The sequence below is a fragment of the Lampetra planeri genome, chromosome 4, assembly GCF_965212315.1.
Source record: "Lampetra planeri chromosome 4, kcLamPlan1.2.h2, whole genome shotgun sequence".
NCBI lineage: Eukaryota > Metazoa > Chordata > Hyperoartia > Petromyzontiformes > Petromyzontidae > Lampetra > Lampetra planeri.
In genome coordinates this window covers 28496572-28516970 of record NC_136110.1, presented here as the reverse complement: position 1 = coordinate 28516970, position 20399 = coordinate 28496572, and the positions used below count along the sequence as shown (strand labels likewise).

The following is a 20399-nucleotide window of genomic DNA, read 5'->3' as shown; positions in this document are numbered from 1 at the left end:
CCACGAAACTAAGCTAAACATTGCTTTTATTCTACCAAGTAAGGCCCACTGAGCTCTGGTGCTCTTTTTCAGAAGCGACCTGGCCACAAATGATGGTTCAACGAAGTGGCTTATCACGTGGTAATGTACAGCAGCTAAATGCCCTCAACGCGTGATATTGATTCTTAATGTCGAGGGAGAAACCAGAGGACGCGGAGTAAAACAAGCCACGCGACCGCTGGCAGAACATTCAAACTCCAAATATACAGCAGGTATCGTAAGGGTCAGGATCGAACTCACGACCTCCTGTATACCAGGCGAGGTAGTTAACATCTCTTAGCCACCGTGATGATGATGATGAGAGAGACACGCAATCTCCAAATATACAGCAGGTATCGTCAGGGTCAGGATCGAACTCACGACTTCCTGTATACCAGGCGAGGTAGTTAACATCTCTACACCGCGGCACCCTCTTGTTCTACCAAGGTCAGGGGGTGGAGAGGGAGGGGGGGGGTCTGTTTGGATTTCTGCAGCGAAGAAAAATGTGGGTCTCCCGATCGGTCACATTGGAAAGTGGGGCCGTGCAACGCTCACGTTTCAGGGAAGTTGTAAACTTCGTATTTCATTTTATCAAAACCATGGACCGGGCACCCGGTCCAGAGGAGCCATAAATATGTGAGATCAAAGGCAGGTCGACGAGGGAGATGGATGAGCCGAACTAATCTGCGCCTGAAACTTTGTACTTACAACTTGCCCACAGAGACTGTGAAAAATTATGCCCGTGACTTCGGCTGTGGTTTATCTAAATTTGTCTGGCTTTGGGGGGTTCTTGGAGGGTTGAGGGAGCAGATTTTTAGCGTCCCCCGATGTTTGATTTACGACAGGTTTATTTAGTGTTTCGCTGAAGCAGGTAACGTTAATCTTTTGACCTCCGGACAGTTTTTCTTGAAAATCATGAATTGCCATTGTTTTTCTTTGCCGTTATTTTTCCGTTGAACAACAATAACCTGTTACGTTCGACTACGAAGACGGTAATTATTACTTTTAAAGGATACATTACGCACTCGCGCATTTTAGTCGCAGAGGCACGGCTTTTGTGCATCTATACCGCTTTGAATGTTGAGTTGAATTTTTGTCAACGGTTAGTCCACTGCTGGACGAAGGACCTCCTCACGCCATGCAAGTCCGTGCGGGTTATTTGACCATAGTTCACCACGCTGGTCAGTGTGGGGTTGGGGAATGTATGGATAATAGGAGCATATAAGTACGTTTCAACGATATGTTTTACCGCACTGCCTAATGCTTGACAAAAACCCGCACGCATCACTTGTTCTGTTGATTAACAAGAACCCGTAAAAGTGGGAGCGAATGTGATGTGGAATGAAAGGGCAACTTGGTGCCCTCAGTTTGATGTCGTGTGAAATCAAAGCTATTGTAGGAGAAGAAAGTCGTCAGCCATGGCTCGTTTCGTGGTCGCTCCCCTCTGGAATTCTCCGAATGCTGACCTCTTCGGAAAATAGTAGAAGGGACGCAGAAAATAAGAGACTAATGGCCGTGTGTCATCGCGACGATTAATCCCTCTCAGGGGGTGGCAGGCGATACCAGCAATGCCCCCGTTGACTGCGGCTCCGTCATAGGAAAGAGTCAGCCTATGCGAAGCGGCCATATGTGCCTACCTTCTTGAGTTCAGCTTGACTTCGACTCTTGGTTTTACATGCAGCTTCCACACATGCCTCTACACATGCAGCTCCCACACACGCCTCTACACATGCAGCTTCCACACATGCCTCTACACATGCAGCTTCCCACACACGCCTCTACACATGTAGCTTCCACACACGTCTCTACACGTGCAGCTCCCACACACGTGTCTCTACACATGCAGCTCCCACACACGCCTCTACACATGCAGCTCCCACACACGTCTCTACACATGCAGCTTCTCACACACACGCCTCTACACATGCAGCTTCCACACACACGCCTCTACACATGCAGCTTCTCACACACGCCTCTACACATGCAGCTCCCACACACGCCTCTACACATGCAGCTCCCACATACGTCTCTACACATGCAGCTCCTACACACGCCTCTACACATGCAGCTCCCACACACGTCTCTACACGTGCAGCTTCCCACACACGCCTCTACACATGCATCTCCCACACACGCCTCTACACATGCAGCAGGTCCCACACACGCCTCTACACATGCAGCTCCCACATACGTCTCTACACATGCAGCATCTCCCACACACGTCTCTACACATGCAGCTCCCACACACGCCTCTACACATGCAGCATCTCCCACACACGTCTCTACACATGCAGCTCCCACACACGTCTCTACACATGCAGCTTCTCACACACACGTCTCTACACATGCAGCTCCACACACGTCTCTACACATGCAACTCCCACACACGTCTCTACACATGCAGCTTCCCACACACGCCTCTACACATGTAGCTTCCACACACGCCTCTACACGTGCAGCTCCCACACACGTGTCTCTACACATGCAGCTCCCACACACGCCTCTACACATGTAGCTTCCACACACGCCTCTACACATGCAGCTTCCCACACACGCCTCTACACATGTAGCTTCCACACACGCCTCTACACGTGCAGCTCCCACACACGTGTCTCTACACATGCAGCTCCCACACACGCCTCTACACATGCAGCTCCCACACACGCCTCTACACATGCAGCTCCCACACACGTCTCTACACATGCAGCAGCTCCCACACACGTCTCTACACATGCAGCTCCCACACACGTCTCTACACATGCAGCTCCCACACACGCCTCTACACATGCAGCTCCCACACACGCCTCTACACATGCAGCTCCCACACACGTCTCTACACATGCAGCTCCCACACACGCCTCTACACATGCAGCTCCCACACACGCCTCTACACATGCAGCTCCCACACACGCCTCTACACATGCAGCTCCCACACACGCCTCTACACATGCAGCTCCCACACACGTCTCTACACATGCAGCTCCCACACACGTCTCTACACATGCAGCTTCTCACACACACGCCTCTACACATGCAGCTTCCACACACACGCCTCTACACATGCAGCTTCTCACACACGCCTCTACACATGCAGCTCCCACACACGCCTCTACACATGCAGCTCCCACATACGTCTCTACACATGCAGCTCCTACACACGCCTCTACACATGCAGCATCTCCCACACACGTCTCTACACGTGCAGCTTCCCACACACGCCTCTACACATGCATCTCCCACACACGCCTCTACACATGCAGCAGGTCCCACACACGCCTCTACACATGCAGCTCCCACATACGTCTCTACACATGCAGCATCTCCCACACACGTCTCTACACATGCAGCTTACACACATGCCTCTACACATGCAGCTCCCACACACGCCTCTACACATGCAGCATCTCCCACACACGTCTCTACACATGCAGCTCCCACACACGTCTCTACACATGCAGCTTCTCACACACACGTCTCTACACATGCAGCTCCACACACGTCTCTACACATGCAACTCCCACACACGTCTCTACACATGCAGCTCCCACACACGCCTCTACACATGCAGCTTCCCACACACGCCTCTACACATGTAGCTTCCACACACGCCTCTACACGTGCAGCTCCCACACACGTGTCTCTACACATGCAGCTCCCACACACGCCTCTACACATGTAGCTTCCACACACGCCTCTACACATGCAGCTTCCCACACACGCCTCTACACATGTAGCTTCCACACACGCCTCTACACGTGCAGCTCCCACACACGTGTCTCTACACATGCAGCTCCCACACACGCCTCTACACGTGCAGCTCCCACACACGCCTCTACACATGCAGCTCCCACACACGCCTCTACACATGCAGCTCCCACACACGCCTCTACACATGCAGCTCCCACACACGCCTCTACACATGCAGCTCCCACACACGTCTCTACACATGCAGCTCCCACACACGTCTCTACACATGCAGCTCCCACACACGCCTCTACACATGCAGCTCCCACACACGCCTCTACACATGCAGCTCCCACACACGTCTCTACACATGCAGCTCCCACACACGTCTCTACACATGCAGCTCCCACACACGTCTCTACACATGCAGCTCCCACACGCCTCTACACATGCAGCTCCCACACACGTCTCTACACATGCAGCTCCCACACACGTCTCTACACATGCAGCTCCCACACACGCCTCTACACATGCAGCTCCCACACACGCCTCTACACATGCAGCTCCCACACACGTCTCTACACATGCAGCTCCCACACACGCCTCTACACATGCAGCTCCCACACACGTCTCTACACATGCAGCTCCCACACGCCTCTACACATGCAGCTCCCACACACGTCTCTACACATGCAGCTCCCACACACGTCTCTACACATGCAGCTCCCACACACGTCTCTACACATGCAGCTCCCACACACGTCTCTACACATGCAGCTCCCACACGCCTCTACACATGCAGCTCCCACACACGCCTCTACACATGCAGCTCCCACACACGTCTCTACACATGCAGCTCCCACACACGTATCTACACATGCAGCTCCCACACACGCCTCTACACATGCAGCTCCCACACACGTCTCTACACATGCAGCTTCCAACACACGCCTCTACACATGCAGCTCCCACACACGCCTCTACACATGCAGCTTCCAACACGTCTCTACACATGCAGCTTCCCACACGTCTCTCCATATGCAGCTCCCACACACGCCTCTACACATGCAGCTTCCCACACATGCCTCTACACATGCAGCTCCCACACACGTCTCTACACATGCAGCTTCCAACACACGCCTCTACACATGCAGCTCCCACACACGCCTCTACACATGCAGCTTCCAACACGTCTCTACACATACAGCTTCCCACACGTCTCTCCATATGCAGCTCCCACACACGCCTCTACACATGCAGCTCCCACACACGTCTCTACACATGCAGCTCCCACACACGCCTCTACACATGCAGCTTCCCACACACGCCGATACACGTGCAGTTCCCACACACGGTGTTTTGCGAGCATTCGCTAGAACTTGGGTCATTCGCAAGGCATGCATCTGTGCGACGGCCAGCGGTGGTCGCTTTTAAGTGAGCCAAGCGCCCAGGTATGTGAGCTATTCCGTGAGCGTGCCACTCGGGAAGTTGATCTCAGTGGAACACACGTGTGCGTGACTCGGTTGTGTAAGCCTTTGACTTCCATGACCTGCCAGTGCTTTGCACGTTGTTTGGGTGACCAAGCGAACGACTGACCTTTCACCCGTTGCATGAAAGGTTCGGCGTTTTTCAAAGCTTCTGCTCTTACGCGTGCAAATATATCTCCGTTTGTTAATCCACTGCCAAATGAGGCTCTGCCCATGCTGTCCCGTGTCTGGGGGGGGGGGGAGGGGGTGCTATTTGTGGGTATCTCACCACACCAGAGGTCGCAAACGGGTTTTGATTCCGTGCCCGGCCGCACCAGGGTCGCAAACGGGTACCCGTACCCGGCCGTACCCGATTGCGACCTCTGTGATGAAGCCAAGTTGCAGGCGCGGGTGGGTTGATTCTAGGAACTTGAATTGTGAGAAGAGACAAGACGTTGGGAAATGAGTGACAAACGGTTACTCACCAGTGACTCACGGTCTACCCGTACCCGGCCGCACCAGGGTCGCAAACGGGTACCCGTACCCGGCCGAGTACGGGTAGCCGGGTATCGGGTAGGGTACGGGTATCGGGTACCCGGTTGCGACCTCTGCACCACACTGGGCAGTGCGGGTACATGAAGGTGAAGAGCATCGACATGGAAGCGTTGGAAGTGCAGCGCAGCAGTGGACTTTGCCACACCGACCCCTGCTGGCCACTACGTAGTAGAGCGCAATCGCCGTCGATGACAACCTGGCGTGCATGGTGGTCACCCATCGAAGAACTAGCCAGGCTCAAACCCATCTTTGCTTCTTCTGAGATACGGCAAGATTGGGCACATTGCGAGTGATTTTTGCACGCTGTCCATGTAGCCCCGTACGAATATTTGTGAACGTTTCGGGTGGATTGAAAGCTCGGCATGATATGATCAATTAATTGTTACGAGTCGGAATTGCAATTTCGTTTCAGACGTCTTGTGTTTTTAAATCCTTTATATTAAATTCGCTTGCTTGCTTGCTTGCGCGCTTACGACCATGCAAATCTTTCGGTCGTTTTTTAACCCACTTCCCGCGATCCAATCGAGCTGACATTTTGCACACAGACTCGTTGTGCGTGACAATTTATTTTCGTGAAAATTTTTTTCCAAAATGTTCCACTTTTTAGGAAAAAATAAATTTCATATTTAATTTCAAATACCAATGTGGTAAAAATGAAACTCTTACTCAAGAAAAACAGAAATGAATAATAAAATAAAACCGATGCCACGCATATAAAGGATTTATAGTGAAAAACTTTGTTTTTACGGGTTAATTTTTTTATTGTCTCATGTACAGTTGTGTTTGCCCCATTACCCTGAATGCAACACTTGGCGTATCATCGGGCATGACATTTTCGCAGTTCACATCTCATCAGTTCTAATAACACGCGCAATTCGATACTCGTGTCGTGGGCATTACCACTTGATTTTAATCGCCGATGCACGGAGTTGCATGCCAAGTGAGAGCACGACTTGGGATGCACGCGATCGAGTGTGGCCGTGACGCCCCACGTGTTATGAGCGTAGCATGGCGCGTTGGGTAGCCGCCGGCAGGTGTCTCGCCCCGCTTGTTTCACCGCTGCTTTTGATTGGCCGGGCTGGTTCTCACGCGACGCTGTGGGGAGTTGAGGGCATCTGCTTCACGTCTCTGGCCGTTCGGCCATAAGGGCCATTTGGGAGAAAGAAATGGGAAAAAACGGCTTCCAGAGTCCGTGATGGAGAGCGTTTGTAAATGCAGGTTCACGGTGACAGGCTGTTCTTACAAGCATGGCCAGTTGAAATGCTCGGAAGTCCAGACGCGAAGTGGTATTTGCTTTAAAGGATGACAGCTGTGGCTTTATTGACATGCCCTAACGTACACTAATACGCCGCATGGCCATAAATGTATCACCCATTAAACGGTGGTATTTGGACAGCAGTTTGAACTGTGCGCTTGAAAATGTTGGCAACTTTCCTTAATCAACCTGCCCGCACTTGAGCGGTGTGGTGAAATGTGGCCAAACAACCCCCATAACCGACATGGCACGGGTAAGCCTTCAACCGCAGCGGGCCTTTTGTCGTCATCTGGTCCAACACCATGTGAGACTAGGCTCTAAGAAAAGTTGTCTCGGGTGTGGACCAATCAATTGCAAGGACAGTGCATACATTTTCAGAGTTGTGTTTTTTGTTTGCATTTCGACCGCAGGTATTGTGGTCAATGCAGACACGACTCCTTGTAAAAAAGGTATCAGTTTTGTTGCCAGATAAAAGGGTAAAAAACCAATGATCATGAATGGGCACGTTTGTTCACGTGACAACTTAATTAATTGACTGCATTGGGTGGAGGTGGGTTTTGTGACAGTCGCCCCTTAAAGAGACCGTACTCACCGCAGAGAACTGTAGCGACATGACCACACTCTACGATGGCTAACGCCAAACTGTGCCACACGCCCTCCCGCGTTGCCTTGTGGGAGCCTCGGTACTGATAAAGTTATTTTATTTAAGTTTTTCTTTGGTCAGAACGGCATCGGAAGAGAAACTGATGACATACATTCTCCTATTAATGGCACTGTGGTCGTCTTTGTACTGCGAGTTTTATGGAATAATTACGGTGATTTTGTGTCAAGTCTTTTATTTATTTTCACTTTAGAAATTGTTTCCTTTGGCGAACATTAACGCCACTTCCATAGTAACGTGTACACAAATGGGTCACGCTAATTGCTCAGCGCACAACATGGATTTGTACTGTACTTGCGTTGAATATATTTATAAGCAAGAACTAAGAGCACTTACAACGTTGTAATGAAGCGCACACATTCGTTTACGAGAATGTGCAATTATTGTGATGATTCACTGCTTGGATTGTGGTAATTTTTTTTGTTGTAAAATAAAGCCACGGACTCAAATGCTCATGATGAGTATGACCTCAGCGAAAAATGGGCCTCGTGTATTCATGCTCTTGCCACAGTGGCACTTTTCTCCGGGGCCATATTTGGTTGCACAAAGTTGTATTTTGTGCAGCATAATCAAAAAAATGTCTCTTGTGGGCCATTTCAACTGTCACTGGAACGAAGACCTTTCAGGTGACTTTGTGGCAGATTCTTACACGGGCAGACCTTGCTCAGCACATTTCCGAATGCACTCTTGCGCAGGCAAGTCTGCGGGGCCTTTAAAAGCAAGAGTTACATTTCACGAACACTTAAGCACAGCTCTGCAGCACTTAGTTTATTTTTGTGTGAAATAAAATGCTTTCAGCATTCACTTAAAGGTAAGAGATAAAGGTACATCCCCACAACTGTTTGGCTTGTGCCACTGCTGGCAGAAGAATCTCAACTCGAGGGAGTTTTAAAGAGCTCTCTATAAAGGCCATCTTGAGGATATTTTTTTCGCCTAATTTTCCAATCTGGCCAGACATCTGGAAATATATGGAGGTACCCACAGTTTACCTCACCGTACGTGACCTGCCAATAGACTTAACTGTGGTGTACCCATGGATAACAGACAGGGTTTATAGTAAACTTGACTCGTTATTTCAACCATGCCGGGAGATTGAGTCGAACTTGCAACCTCTGGATTCCAATTCCAGTGTTACTAATCATTACGCCAAAGCAGCATCCCTGGTCAGGTCATTTATATATGTGTATATATATGTGTATATATATGTGTTATTGGCGATATTTGACGTGACATTAGCTGTCCACGCTGCTCAGACTACCATGGCAGTTTCAAATCGCACAAAGGAGCAGCCTGCACATTATTTTAAAAGCCTTTCCTGCTTGAGTTTTTTTAAAAACATTTCCTTTGAACTAAAAAAGGAATGGGTAATTAAGGAGTTACTTACCGGCGAAATACAAAGGCCAATCTGGGCTCCACTTCAAAAGCCAAGGTGGCTTGTTGGCCAAATGCGGCCTTTTGGACAATGTGTACACCCATTGCATTATTCTACATGTTCTTGGTTCTTTCGGTAAAGTCACGTAGAAGGGAAAAAAAAAAACATAATCAAAGAATTCTCACGACGTTTCGGCCACAACGCAAGCAGCCGTCCTCAGGTGAAGAATGAAACACCACCAAGCTTGGAGCGTATATTTAAGCTGGGTTGGAGGTGGAAGAAGAGCGCCTTGACAAAATAATTTGCATATCAAGACGCTCTTCTTCCCCCTTCAACCCAGCTTAAATATACGCTCCAAGCTTGGTGGTGTTTCATTCTTCACCTGAGGACGGCTGCTTGCGTTGTGGCCGAAACGTCGTGAGAATTATTTTATTATGTTTTATTTTTATTATTTTATTACTTCCCTTCTACGTGACTTTACCGAAAGAACCAAGAAGATGAATCCCTGCAGTCACGAAAGCTTTAAATCGAAATTTACTTGGTTGGGTTTTTGAACGGCTCGCTTGGTCCTACATTATTGTACGCATTCAGGGGGGGACTGGCTTTGAAGATTTCCTACAAACATAACCTCATGGCAGGGTTCATAAAAGATCATCTGCAAGATAATTAAGTGTGCCCTATTATTTCCATTGTTATTAAATCATTCCAGCCCTTTATCGATACACTGTTGGATAAAGGCCTCCTCCCATGCCACGTCGGTCATGGGGTGGCCCCGTGGGGGGGGGAGGGGGGCAGTTTGTCAACTGGCCGCCTGTGAAAAAGAGCGTCATTGCTCATCAGATTCCTCCAGTCTAAGTAAGGATTCTGAACCGTATTTTGTCCTATATATACTGGGCTGGTGTAGCCATGGCCGAGATCCAAACTCGGTCCCTCTGCGGTTGTAGCACCCTTCACCACCGCTTCACCTCCACGTTGCCGCTACAGCATTCCCTCGTTAATCACGAGGGATACGTTCCAAAGATGCTCGTTAGGAGTAGATTTCGCGGGTCAGGATATTGGCCTACGAATATATCGTACGCGCAATGTCTGCAAATGCTTCTAGAGCTTCGTGAAGTTCTCTAACTTTCTCATCTCTTTATCTCATCACATTCTCTCATCACTTTGTCATCACTTTATCTCTTTATTTTCTCTCTGTTTGTGTGCAGTTGTGTAGCTTTCCAGATGCGATTCGCAGATAATCAAAATTGCGGATAGCAATTTCGTGAATAACGAGGAATACTGTACTGTCGTCACGTGCGATTGTTTACTGCCCATGCTATTATGTACGGACAGATTTTCACCGTACTATAATGCATGCTCACAAACATTTATATTTCATACAGCATGTCACCCCTGTCGCTAAACTCATTAATCTCCACCGACGTCTTAATAGGAGGATACAGGTTTTGTTGAGCTAAATGCATGCATGTGTTCCGGCAAATGGCTTTTGTTTTCCCGTGTACCAGCATCATGTGGGTATCAGGCACTCATTTCTGTGTGTGCGCGGGATGGAAAGTCAGAACCCATTTGTCGGATTTTTACCAAACGTAGCGTGTTGGATTAAGAAACAAGTCTTTTGATTTTGGAATTTAATTTTTTTTTAGTCAAGCGACAACGGGAAATGGGGTGCTTATTACGGGTACTTGCAGGTGACTTGGACGTGTGATGGCGAGGTGCTTTCGCGTGCCAAAGAAAGCAACGTTAAATTGAGGCCCAGTCTTTGAGCAGACAATGAGTGGCAGGCAACGAAACATGGGCGCAGACAATGGCGACCGTGCGGCCCCTTGAGATGGCAAATAATCCACAGAGTTAAAGAACGAGGGGCACCTTGCCCCCCAAATGTCGCCTAATTATATATGCTTCCTTTTAAGGCCACGGTGTTATTGACGGATGTGTTGAGTGGGTTTTTTTCTTGTTTTACCCCAAAAATGTCAAGGTTTCGTGCAAAATTCGTAGTTCGTTTGAATGTTTTATCCTTTGCACAACGAGCTCTGTCCACTTACAAGTGAGGCGGAGAATGTGGACTATGCCTCCATTTGTTAACTTCACGATTTAATTCGAAAAATTTATGCGTTTTTTGTGGCTCAACAGGAATTACCCGTGTAAGTTATCAGATGTTTTAGCCATATGTGTTTAATTAATTCAGAAAATATTTCAACAATTACGCTTTATCTTTATATAAATAATGTTAATGTAATAAATGTATAGAACGCAACAGTATATAAAACGGACCATTGCCTTTCATCGACCCTTTGCTTAAAGGCACACCGTGGAACCTGCGATGTTTTATGAACTGACGTGCGTGGACTTTAAATGGCTTTGGCAGCGTGTGTTCTTTTTGCCGAACGTTTTCAATTTCACACAGTGGACACGACGATTTCTGTTGAGTTATATTTACAATTGGAGCGGGCAGTCGGCTGCTAGCGCTGTTATGTTTTCTAAGCATATGAACTCTATCTGTTCATCTCTGGACTGGCAAACCGCTTAGAGTTTGCTTTGTTTGGAAATCTAATTATTTTAGTTTGCCCAACTTGGTCCCTGAACGAGGGCCTGGCCATTCCCCGTGACACCATTACAGTTGTAGAGAAAATGTTGCTGGATTCAAGGCTGTGTTCTTCACTTTGATGCTTGTACGCATGCTATCCCTCGTCGCCAATGCACAGCTACTGATGAAATATATTCTTTTGGTTGCAAGGTGGCCGAGAGATAGAACTACAGCGAGTGGATTGCACCACTCCGAGGATGTTTCTTCACAATTTTTGCCACAAGTTTGTGTGGTTAATGCAGAATTAATGCCCTGCAAAATGTGTCTGTTTGGTGTTTGAACATCTGAACGCCTATTTTATTTATTGCCAGCATGGGTAAAACCTATTCTTATTTTTAATAATTTTGGATGCTGGCAAAAATATCCCATACATATGGATTGAAACCATCTGTGCGGAGCTGTGAGTGCTGTCCCCTCGTATTGTGAGGTTTCTACGGGTCCTCCGTTTTCTTCCCACATGCCAAGTGCACACAAATAGAATTGACATCCAAAAGCAGGGTTCTCCTGAAATAGTCTTAAATTGGAATTCTTGTACAAACAATGGGCATTGTTATCATAAATCTCGGTAACTAGCGCATTTATACTTTTACATTCGTGCTCTTGAAGTGTACGTGTACATATTAAGATCGCCAAAACGGAATGTTGTCAAACATACGCATGCAAAAAAAGATCCCCCGTATAGCCTTAGCAGACTGTTGGGGCAAGTGCTGTTCGCGAGCACCTATGAAGGCCAGCACGTCACACGAGGGGGTGGGTGGTCAGCACCACGCCCGGCCGCCTTTGTCTCCCCAGTGGCGATGTTTTGACGCACCGCATCAGGTACTCATTTGAGGCGGAGTCGACCTAGGGGAGGCTCAGGACCAGTTCGGATAATCGTCACTGGCGTTGGCCGTGACCGGTCAAATCGAACTCGAATCGCCGGGTTCATTGCGCAGCGAGCGCTAACCGCTGCACCACCGCTCCCCACGACTCTGCTGACACTGATTCTCGGGATACATTGAAGCTTTCCTGAGTTGACAAAAACATTTTTTAGCTGTTATACCAGTGGGGAAGCTGTTGAGTGTGTACACAGTACAGATGCACCAGAGCCCACGGGCTGGAGGGGTTCAGGCGCCCGGGCTATGAAGGGAGGGGAAATAGCACGTGGAGCAGGAGGGGACCCCATTTTATTCCTTGCACTAGGGCCCAGCCCACGCCGCCGTATTTTTGCTCTGCAACAAGTAAAGAGAGAAGGAGGAGGCTGTCACGTGACCCTGTGGCTTACGCGAGCTGATGTTCACTCCGCGTATCATCCACATGCACGTGTGTGTTGATGTAATTACGTATTCTTTTCGCGTATCTGGTGCTCTAGCTGTGTGAAAGTCATGCCCAAGTAAAAAAAAAGGAAAAAAAGCATTCGCTTGAATAAGTAAAAAGGGAAGTAAAGGTAACACCTTCTTGGTTCTTTCGGTAAAGTCACGTAGAAGGGAAGTAATAAAATAATAAAAATAAAACATAATAAAATAATTCTCACGACGTTTCGGCCACAACGCAAGCAGCCGTCCTCAGGTGAAGAATGCATTCTATTATGTTTTATTTTAATTATTTTATTACTTCCCTTCTACGTGACTTTACCGAAAGAACCAAGAAGATGAATCCCTGCAGTCACGAAAGCTTTAAATCGAAATTTAAAGGTAACACATTTTCACAAAAAGGACACCAGGCCGGCTTGCAGCCCCCCCATGCTAGATGGGGTCTGGGTGTCGCTGCCCACCCTGACGCCGCGGTACCCCCACTGCGCTGCAGGCCGCTGGACACTAAGCTAAAACTATAAACTTTGTTATTTTACCAGGTAAGGCCCACTGAGCTAATACGGCTCTTTTTCAAAAGGGACCTGACCACAAGATCGCTCAATGAAGTGGCTTATCACGTGAACATTCATAGAAGCCAAATACTCTGAATGCATGTCGATTCAAAATGTGTAGGAGAGAAACCGGAGGCCCCGGAGAAAAATCCACGTGACCACAGGGAGAGAGAGAACACGCAAACTCCAAATATACAGGCGTCAGGGTCGGGAATTGAACCGACGAACCTCCTGCATGCCAGGCGACGGAGTTAACATCTCGCCTCCAATCCTGCAGGCGCCGTGCTGCTGCTGAACGTGGAGGGAGCGGCGCTGAACGTCGACCCCGTGCTCTACGCCTGGCTCCTGTACCAGCCGCGTCCGGGCGTGGGCCGAGCCCGGCAACAGGTAAGCAAACGCACGCAGTGGCAGCTTGTTGCGCGCGTTTGCACTTTATTTTCGCGCGCGGTAGCAATTTACTTTGCTCAGTCGGTGTCAGCCACTGAGGTCGTGACGGGATTCCCCCTGTACCGTGCCAGTTCCGTTGTCATGCACACCGATGGCTACTTTAGTTGCACGTAAAATTAAGATCGATTGGTAGATTGATCGAGTTTCTGCGACGTGCAATTGACGGTCAATTTGCGTAGCATTTCCCAACATGCCGTTCGCTTGGCGTGTTCCAGCAAGGTTCGCGTCGTCGCGCTCGCCAGCGGTGGCAGTTTTTTTTATTGAAAATAAATTTGCGATGTATCGCGAACACGTGGATGACGTGAACATTTGGACACCTGCAGCGCGTGTGGTGCGAGAACTGGCGGTTTAGTAGTAGGTTTTTACCCTTTCAACTGGTACAAAACTGACACCTTTATACAAGGGATCATGTTTGCAATATCCACAACACAAGCAGTCAAAATGCAAACAAAAAGAAACAACTCTGATAATGATAATGATATGCACTGTCCTTGAAGTTGATTAGTCCACACCCGAGACAGCTTTTCTTAGAGCCTAGTCTCCATTGGTGTATAAAGGTGTCAGTTTTGTACCAGTTGAAAGGGTAAAAACCTACTACTATATTTTGCCACTGGTAAAGGAGGTCTCATAGCGTAACTGGCGGTTTGTGAAATAATATATCGCTTGGAATGTATTGGGGTTTTTTTTAAGTATAAGAATACCGGGAGTGCCATGTTAATATCCTAAGGAGTGTTGTTGTTCACGTAGGTTAGCGTGTGTGCAGTAATTTACTTCCCACTCCCCGCAGTGATGTCTTGCATTCAGAGTTACGATTCATTACAAATATATTGTAATTTTCTTTATTTAGTTTTTACCACCTCATTGGTCTTGTTTTCCCATTTTTTTCCGCTTGTACAGTTTTGTTCCCTCCAATAACCCCCCAAACAAAGCAACAACATATTGCATGCATATCCTTAGCATGCATTGCGAATGTGTTCATATACACTCGATTCGATGAATCTATCGTGAGCATTAAGCGACTATTTCAGTCATTGAATGCCTGCTGGTTCGCGAGGGAAGAGAGCACGAGAGCAGTTAACATTTCTCCAGTTCCACAGTTTGGAAATTATCACCACAGAGTTGAAACTTGCACAAGAATAAATCAAATTAAATGACACCAGATGCAAAGCCGGTGTCATAGAATATTTGTATTTTATAACCGCTGACCTTCAAAGTGTGACCTCAGAATTGTGTTTCTCTGGTTAATCCAGTTGAGCGTAGCTGATGGAGTGCCCAGGAATTCCTCCGTGAGTTACCAGATATCTGCTTCCTCCAAAGTTTTTCACGGTTTTATCCAGTTGCCCTCTGGGGGGACACAGGCTTTGTCGATTGTTAGATCATCCCCGCGTGCTCCAGTTTCTGATTAAAACAACACCGCTGAGTGCAGTCACACGACGGCTCGACCGTGATCGCCCGTGCACAAATTAAACAATACTTTGGTTTTGTTATCATCCAATAAAATCGGTTTTGGAAATTCAAGAGATGAATTTCATCTCGTGGCACAGGTGCTCGGTGACTTGTTGAGGGCACGTGGTGGCTTGGGGAAGACTTCATCTTCGCAGCGGAATTCCCATCGATTTTTTAAAAATATCAATACCCTTATTTTTAGTCGAGGTCGAACAATTCAATAATTAATCGATTATTGTAGATTTTTTTAAGGCTCGGAATGCATGAATCAGATATCTTGCGCAGGAATCAATTCTTTTTTTTTGGAGAAGTGACATTTAATGTGTTCACGTCACCCCTGCAGCCACAGTGTTACACAAATATATATTTATTTCTTGAATCGAATTGCATCTATGAAGTGTCATTGGGGTGAGGAATCATTCCATCTCTCTCATGTAGCCAGTAAAGCCTTGATGAGTCTCACAACTCCCTTGTTTGAGGTGGGTCCTGCATCGGGATGTTTGTCCAACTCCATTCTTATTTGTTCCGCTTCACGTGGGAGAGAAAACCCCCAGAGTGCCTGGAGAAAAACCCACGGGTAGGAGGGATAGGACTCATAGCTGCTCCATGCCGATAGAATCAGAATCTTGATTTAGACTGGAGGAATCTGATGGGCCTACGAAGCTGTTTTTTCACAGATGTCAAGCAGGGGTGGGTTAGCAAGATTGAATTCGTTGGTACAGTGCCATTTTTTTTGCCTACCTTACAGCTCCAAGCCTCCGAACACCTGGAATTTTCAGGAAGTCTCCCATCACAGTCCAAAGCATGCTCACCCCTGTGTAGCTTCTGACATTTGACACATCATTTAAAGTGATTTTGGCCACGTGTAACTCGAAGCTGCCGGTGCTTTAAAGTTTGGGGCACCACACTTTATGACCTTCACAATTCATGGAACATTTCAGAATGTCCTCACAGCTGCTTGATCATATTTTGAGCATTCTGACATTATTGGAGTCCAAAAGAAATTAGGCTACAAATCACTGGACCAGATCAGGATGTTCACATGCGGGAGAGTGTTGTGCCTCGTGAAATTTCACTGCTGTGAGGAACATCGCAATGTTCTGCTTGTTGTGTTTTACTTCCAAAAAATGTCTGCTCAGGAATACAAATAAAATTCTCAAGTTTTTATGACCGTACATCGTAACGTTTGTTTAACCAAATGGAAACAAGTATACATGGATAAAGCTTTGTCATGGTGCAATATATTATTAACTTGTGAAATCGTAAAAAGCAAGATGCGCCCTACAATTCCTGAGACATGTCGTTGTTGGTAGAAGGGGCTCCACTAGAGATAACTCGAGAGAATCCCGCCGGAGCATATCCTGACCCACTCTTCTCACGCTGTCAAGACGTCTTGAAAGTGTTGGCAGAGTCCCCACCACACTTTATTGCACCACACACGCCACCTGCTTATTGCATAATTGTGGCACACCCATTCATGACACTGGGTGGACAGAGGTGGGTGGAGATTCACGAAACGTGCACCATTATTAACGGCTGTTCTGCCGGGAGATCGAACTGGCGACCCTTGAAATGCAGGTCCGGTCATGGGCTTCGTTAAACCAGGGAAGTTCCACTCGACCTTCAGATTCATTTTCAAACGGGTCTGGCGTTGGATTTCGGTGGAGGCCCGAATGGTCTCGACGGATGAATTCAACAATTCATTTAGTCGATTGTTGTTTCATGGCTATTTCACCGCGGGCCACTGAGTAGCAGTAGCAGTAGCAGCAGTAGAGCTTTATTCATAGCCACATAAAGTGCCCATTGAGACCTGTAGTTTCCTCTGGAATCTTTGGTAGATACCTAACGGATGCGACTGGTGCTACCGACTGAGTGGCGTCGTACTCTTCAACGAACAAATTTAAGTCCCCACCTTCAAAAGGATGCTCCCGTTATGTAATTGTATTGTTCGCACACCGGACTTGCAATACAGATTTTGTCGGTTTGCGCACGCGGCGCGGATGTTGAAACGGTGAGAAAGTTTCCTAAATCATCCCCGCATCTGTCCATGCAGCAGTATAAATAAGTAAATCACAAGTAGTCGATGGGCAGGTCATGTATGAGTGATGGCGGTGCGGGAGGGGTGGAATGTTTGAGTACTCTGAACTCTTCCAAGCTCTCTGGCCAGTCTGGAAGAGTAGGATAAACTAAACGAAAACTAAACTATTTATTTTACCAGGTAAGGCCCATGAAGCTACGTGGCTCTTTTTCAGAAGTGACCTGGCCACAAATTATAGCTCAACAAAGTGGCTTATCACGTGGAAAGGTAGAGCAGCCAAATACTCTAAGTGCATGTTGATTCTAAATGTGGAGGGAAAAACCAGATGACCTGGATAAAACTCCACGCGACCACGGGGAGAACATACAAACTTCAAATATACAGGCATCAGGGTCGGGATCAAACCCACGACCTACTGTATACCAGGCGAGGTAGGTAACATCTGGCGACCGTGACATCCACGGTGGCACCACGGTAGCGAGATCTAGAGAGGAGCCCTCTCGATCTCCCTTTAGTGGTGGAGGCCCTGCCACATCAGCAGTGGCACGAGCATGCAGGCAATTGCAAGGTTACACTTGACCTTTCTACCCCCATCTTCAGATGAAGCAGACATGGGTAGCAGTAGGGAGGCCGGTGTGGGCCGGGGGATGCGGCAGCTAGCACGAGCGCTCAGGTCACGGCTAAAAGAGAGGGAGTTGTGGGGGAGAAGGTGGAGGAGGGGAGGGGGGGCTGAACATTGGGGCCTGCCCCGGCAGGCCGCCTCTGTGTTTGTGTTGGCAGCCGCGTAAGGAACAGCCCTGTAATCTGAGGCCCTCGGAGGAGTCTCCGTGCACTCAAGCTCTCAATCGAGGAGTGCGGAGACGGGGCGGAGGTGCAGGAGGAGGAGGAGGCCGGTTTGGGTGGGTAGCTTGCGGTGGTGGTGGTGGTGGTGAGTGTGTGTATGTGTTGGGGGGAGGGAGGGAGGGAGCTCGAGTGGACATCAGGGAGTGGGAGGTCTGATACCAGATGCTGCACCCAGTGCGGTTTGTCAGCTCTTGTTACGCTGCCGCCGCGATAATTGGGGATTGAGGACGGGACGACGTGAGGATCGGCCGGTGCTGATTTCCTTGATTTGCAGGTGGAAACTCCTCCGTCGTTCCCCGCGGTGCTGTTCACCCAAGGCACACACAAAGCGGCGGCTCTTTTTGGCGTGCTGTGAATTTGCGAGGGGACGCAGAGTGCAATTTTGTCCCTTTTTTCTGAAAGCGCTGCGTGCCATCGGAGTGTTATGTTTTCCGGGCCGGTGGCAGATTTACACGCGATTTGTGCGTCTGTCGGAAGTTCGCTGCGCTCGTGCCATATCCCGTGTGTGGTGGTGTGCCATTTGATTACTGGATATTTGTGAAAAAGAGCTTTGCAGCTTATCGGATTTCTCCAGTTTAAACGATGATCCTGAGAAAGATTCCGGTAAACACTGCTTGCATCTTCTTGGTTCTGAATGGAGACGCTGTCTCCCCGACAGACCTGGTCTTCACCTGAGGACGGCTGCTTGCGTTGTGGCCGAAAGTCGTGAGAATTATTTTATTATGTTTTATTTTATTATTTCCATTCTACGTGACTTTACCGAAAGAACCAAGAAGATGAATCCCTGCAGTCACGAAAGCTTTAAATCGAAACACTGCTTGCATGTTTCCTTGTAGTCCTTTTTTTCGAATGTTATCAACATTCCCCGAAGATTGCCCAATTTTTTCCCCATCGCTTGGTCCTGTCGCGCCGAAATCGGGTTGCCGCTCGCGGAGTCTCTGATTGCTCCCTGTTCTGCGATCTCGGCGCATTGTCCCGGGCTCGCTTTGAGTTGCAATAAAAACACGAGAAAAAAAAAACCCCATTCCCGAACATTCCACATCCTTCAACGAGCGCTCCGTGAGTGGCAGCGCGTAGAATATGTGTCAGTGACATGACTAGGAGAGGTCTTCCTCACCAGAGGTGTAATTGGAAGCGACCCCTTCCTCGAGAGCGCGGCCAAACCCCATTACAGATGGGAGAAGCGTAGCTGGCGTGGTCATCAATCAGTCATTCCTAATTGGCTGCCGATCAACTCCGGTCTAATTGGGGGTTGCTGTCTTTGGGAAGCAATCGCACGCTCGTCGGGCTAGACGCTGCTCGGTCGTGAGAATCGATCTGGCTGCGGCCTCCGTGGGAGACACGGGGGGGTCGTGCTGCTTGCACTTGCAGCGTTTATTTTTTTTTCACTTTCCCTCGAGCAACTGCGGGGATTTAGCGGAAGAATGGAGTGATTGAATAAATGTTCTCTCCAGTAGGAAAAAAACTCGCATGAAAGCCTTCGGACGCTCCATTCTCTTTGAATGTACGTCACGCGCAGGGCGACTCGGAGAAAAACGATCGATGAATGACCTCGTGCAAGAAAATGTACATCACCGCTAATATGTTTTACATTATACAGAAAAACGTAATACACCGAGTATGTTTGTGCTGGATCCGCTGCGTTGGTTGGGTAAGAGTTTTGGTATGTTGTGTGTACTTTGCATGACAACTGGCGGTTTTATTAAATGCCGTTGGTAACATTAATATCGTGACCCCCGCATTCCAATTGTGAGCGAAGTTTAACTGCGGTTGCCGAACACAATGTGCTTGCAATTAATTTGTTTGTAGCGATGCGAATGTGGGTATTTAGCAAGTTGGTAGGAGTAAAGTAGCAAGGAAGGTGTCTTTTTTAGCCGTCGATTAAATGTAAAGGGACACTGCGTCGGGGAAAAAAAATGTCACGTGCAGATGGGGATGTGTTTCGTTTCAGAGTGGTTGCACATGCAGACTCGAAACATTGTGTTCCTGTATTTGTCTGGACTCCATAGTAACTTGTGAACACGACCCTTGATAATGGAAATATTCTGTCAACTCCACGAGTGCTTTCACAATCGAATGTGTGCAGATTGACAGCGGACGTGTTGCGCTTTAGTCAGCCACACCGATGAACTCTTTTTGCATGTCAAGTGGCGAGTTATTAACCCTCAGATGCCACCGTCAATGCAG

The 20399-nt window shown here is 48.2% G+C and overlaps 1 protein-coding gene across 4 annotated transcripts in view; it reads left to right on the top strand.

Moving 5' to 3' along the window:
* The window catches only part of VPS13B (vacuolar protein sorting 13 homolog B), a 298548-nt gene that overhangs the window by 128003 nt on the left and 150146 nt on the right, over positions 1-20399 (top strand). For all 4 annotated transcript variants that reach the window (XM_078593678.1, XM_078593679.1, XM_078593677.1 and 1 more), the window contains exon 20: positions 13716-13825. In XM_078593678.1, the coding sequence (XP_078449804.1) occupies positions 13716-13825 (110 nt within the window). The remainder of the gene's footprint in view (positions 1-13715; positions 13826-20399) is intronic.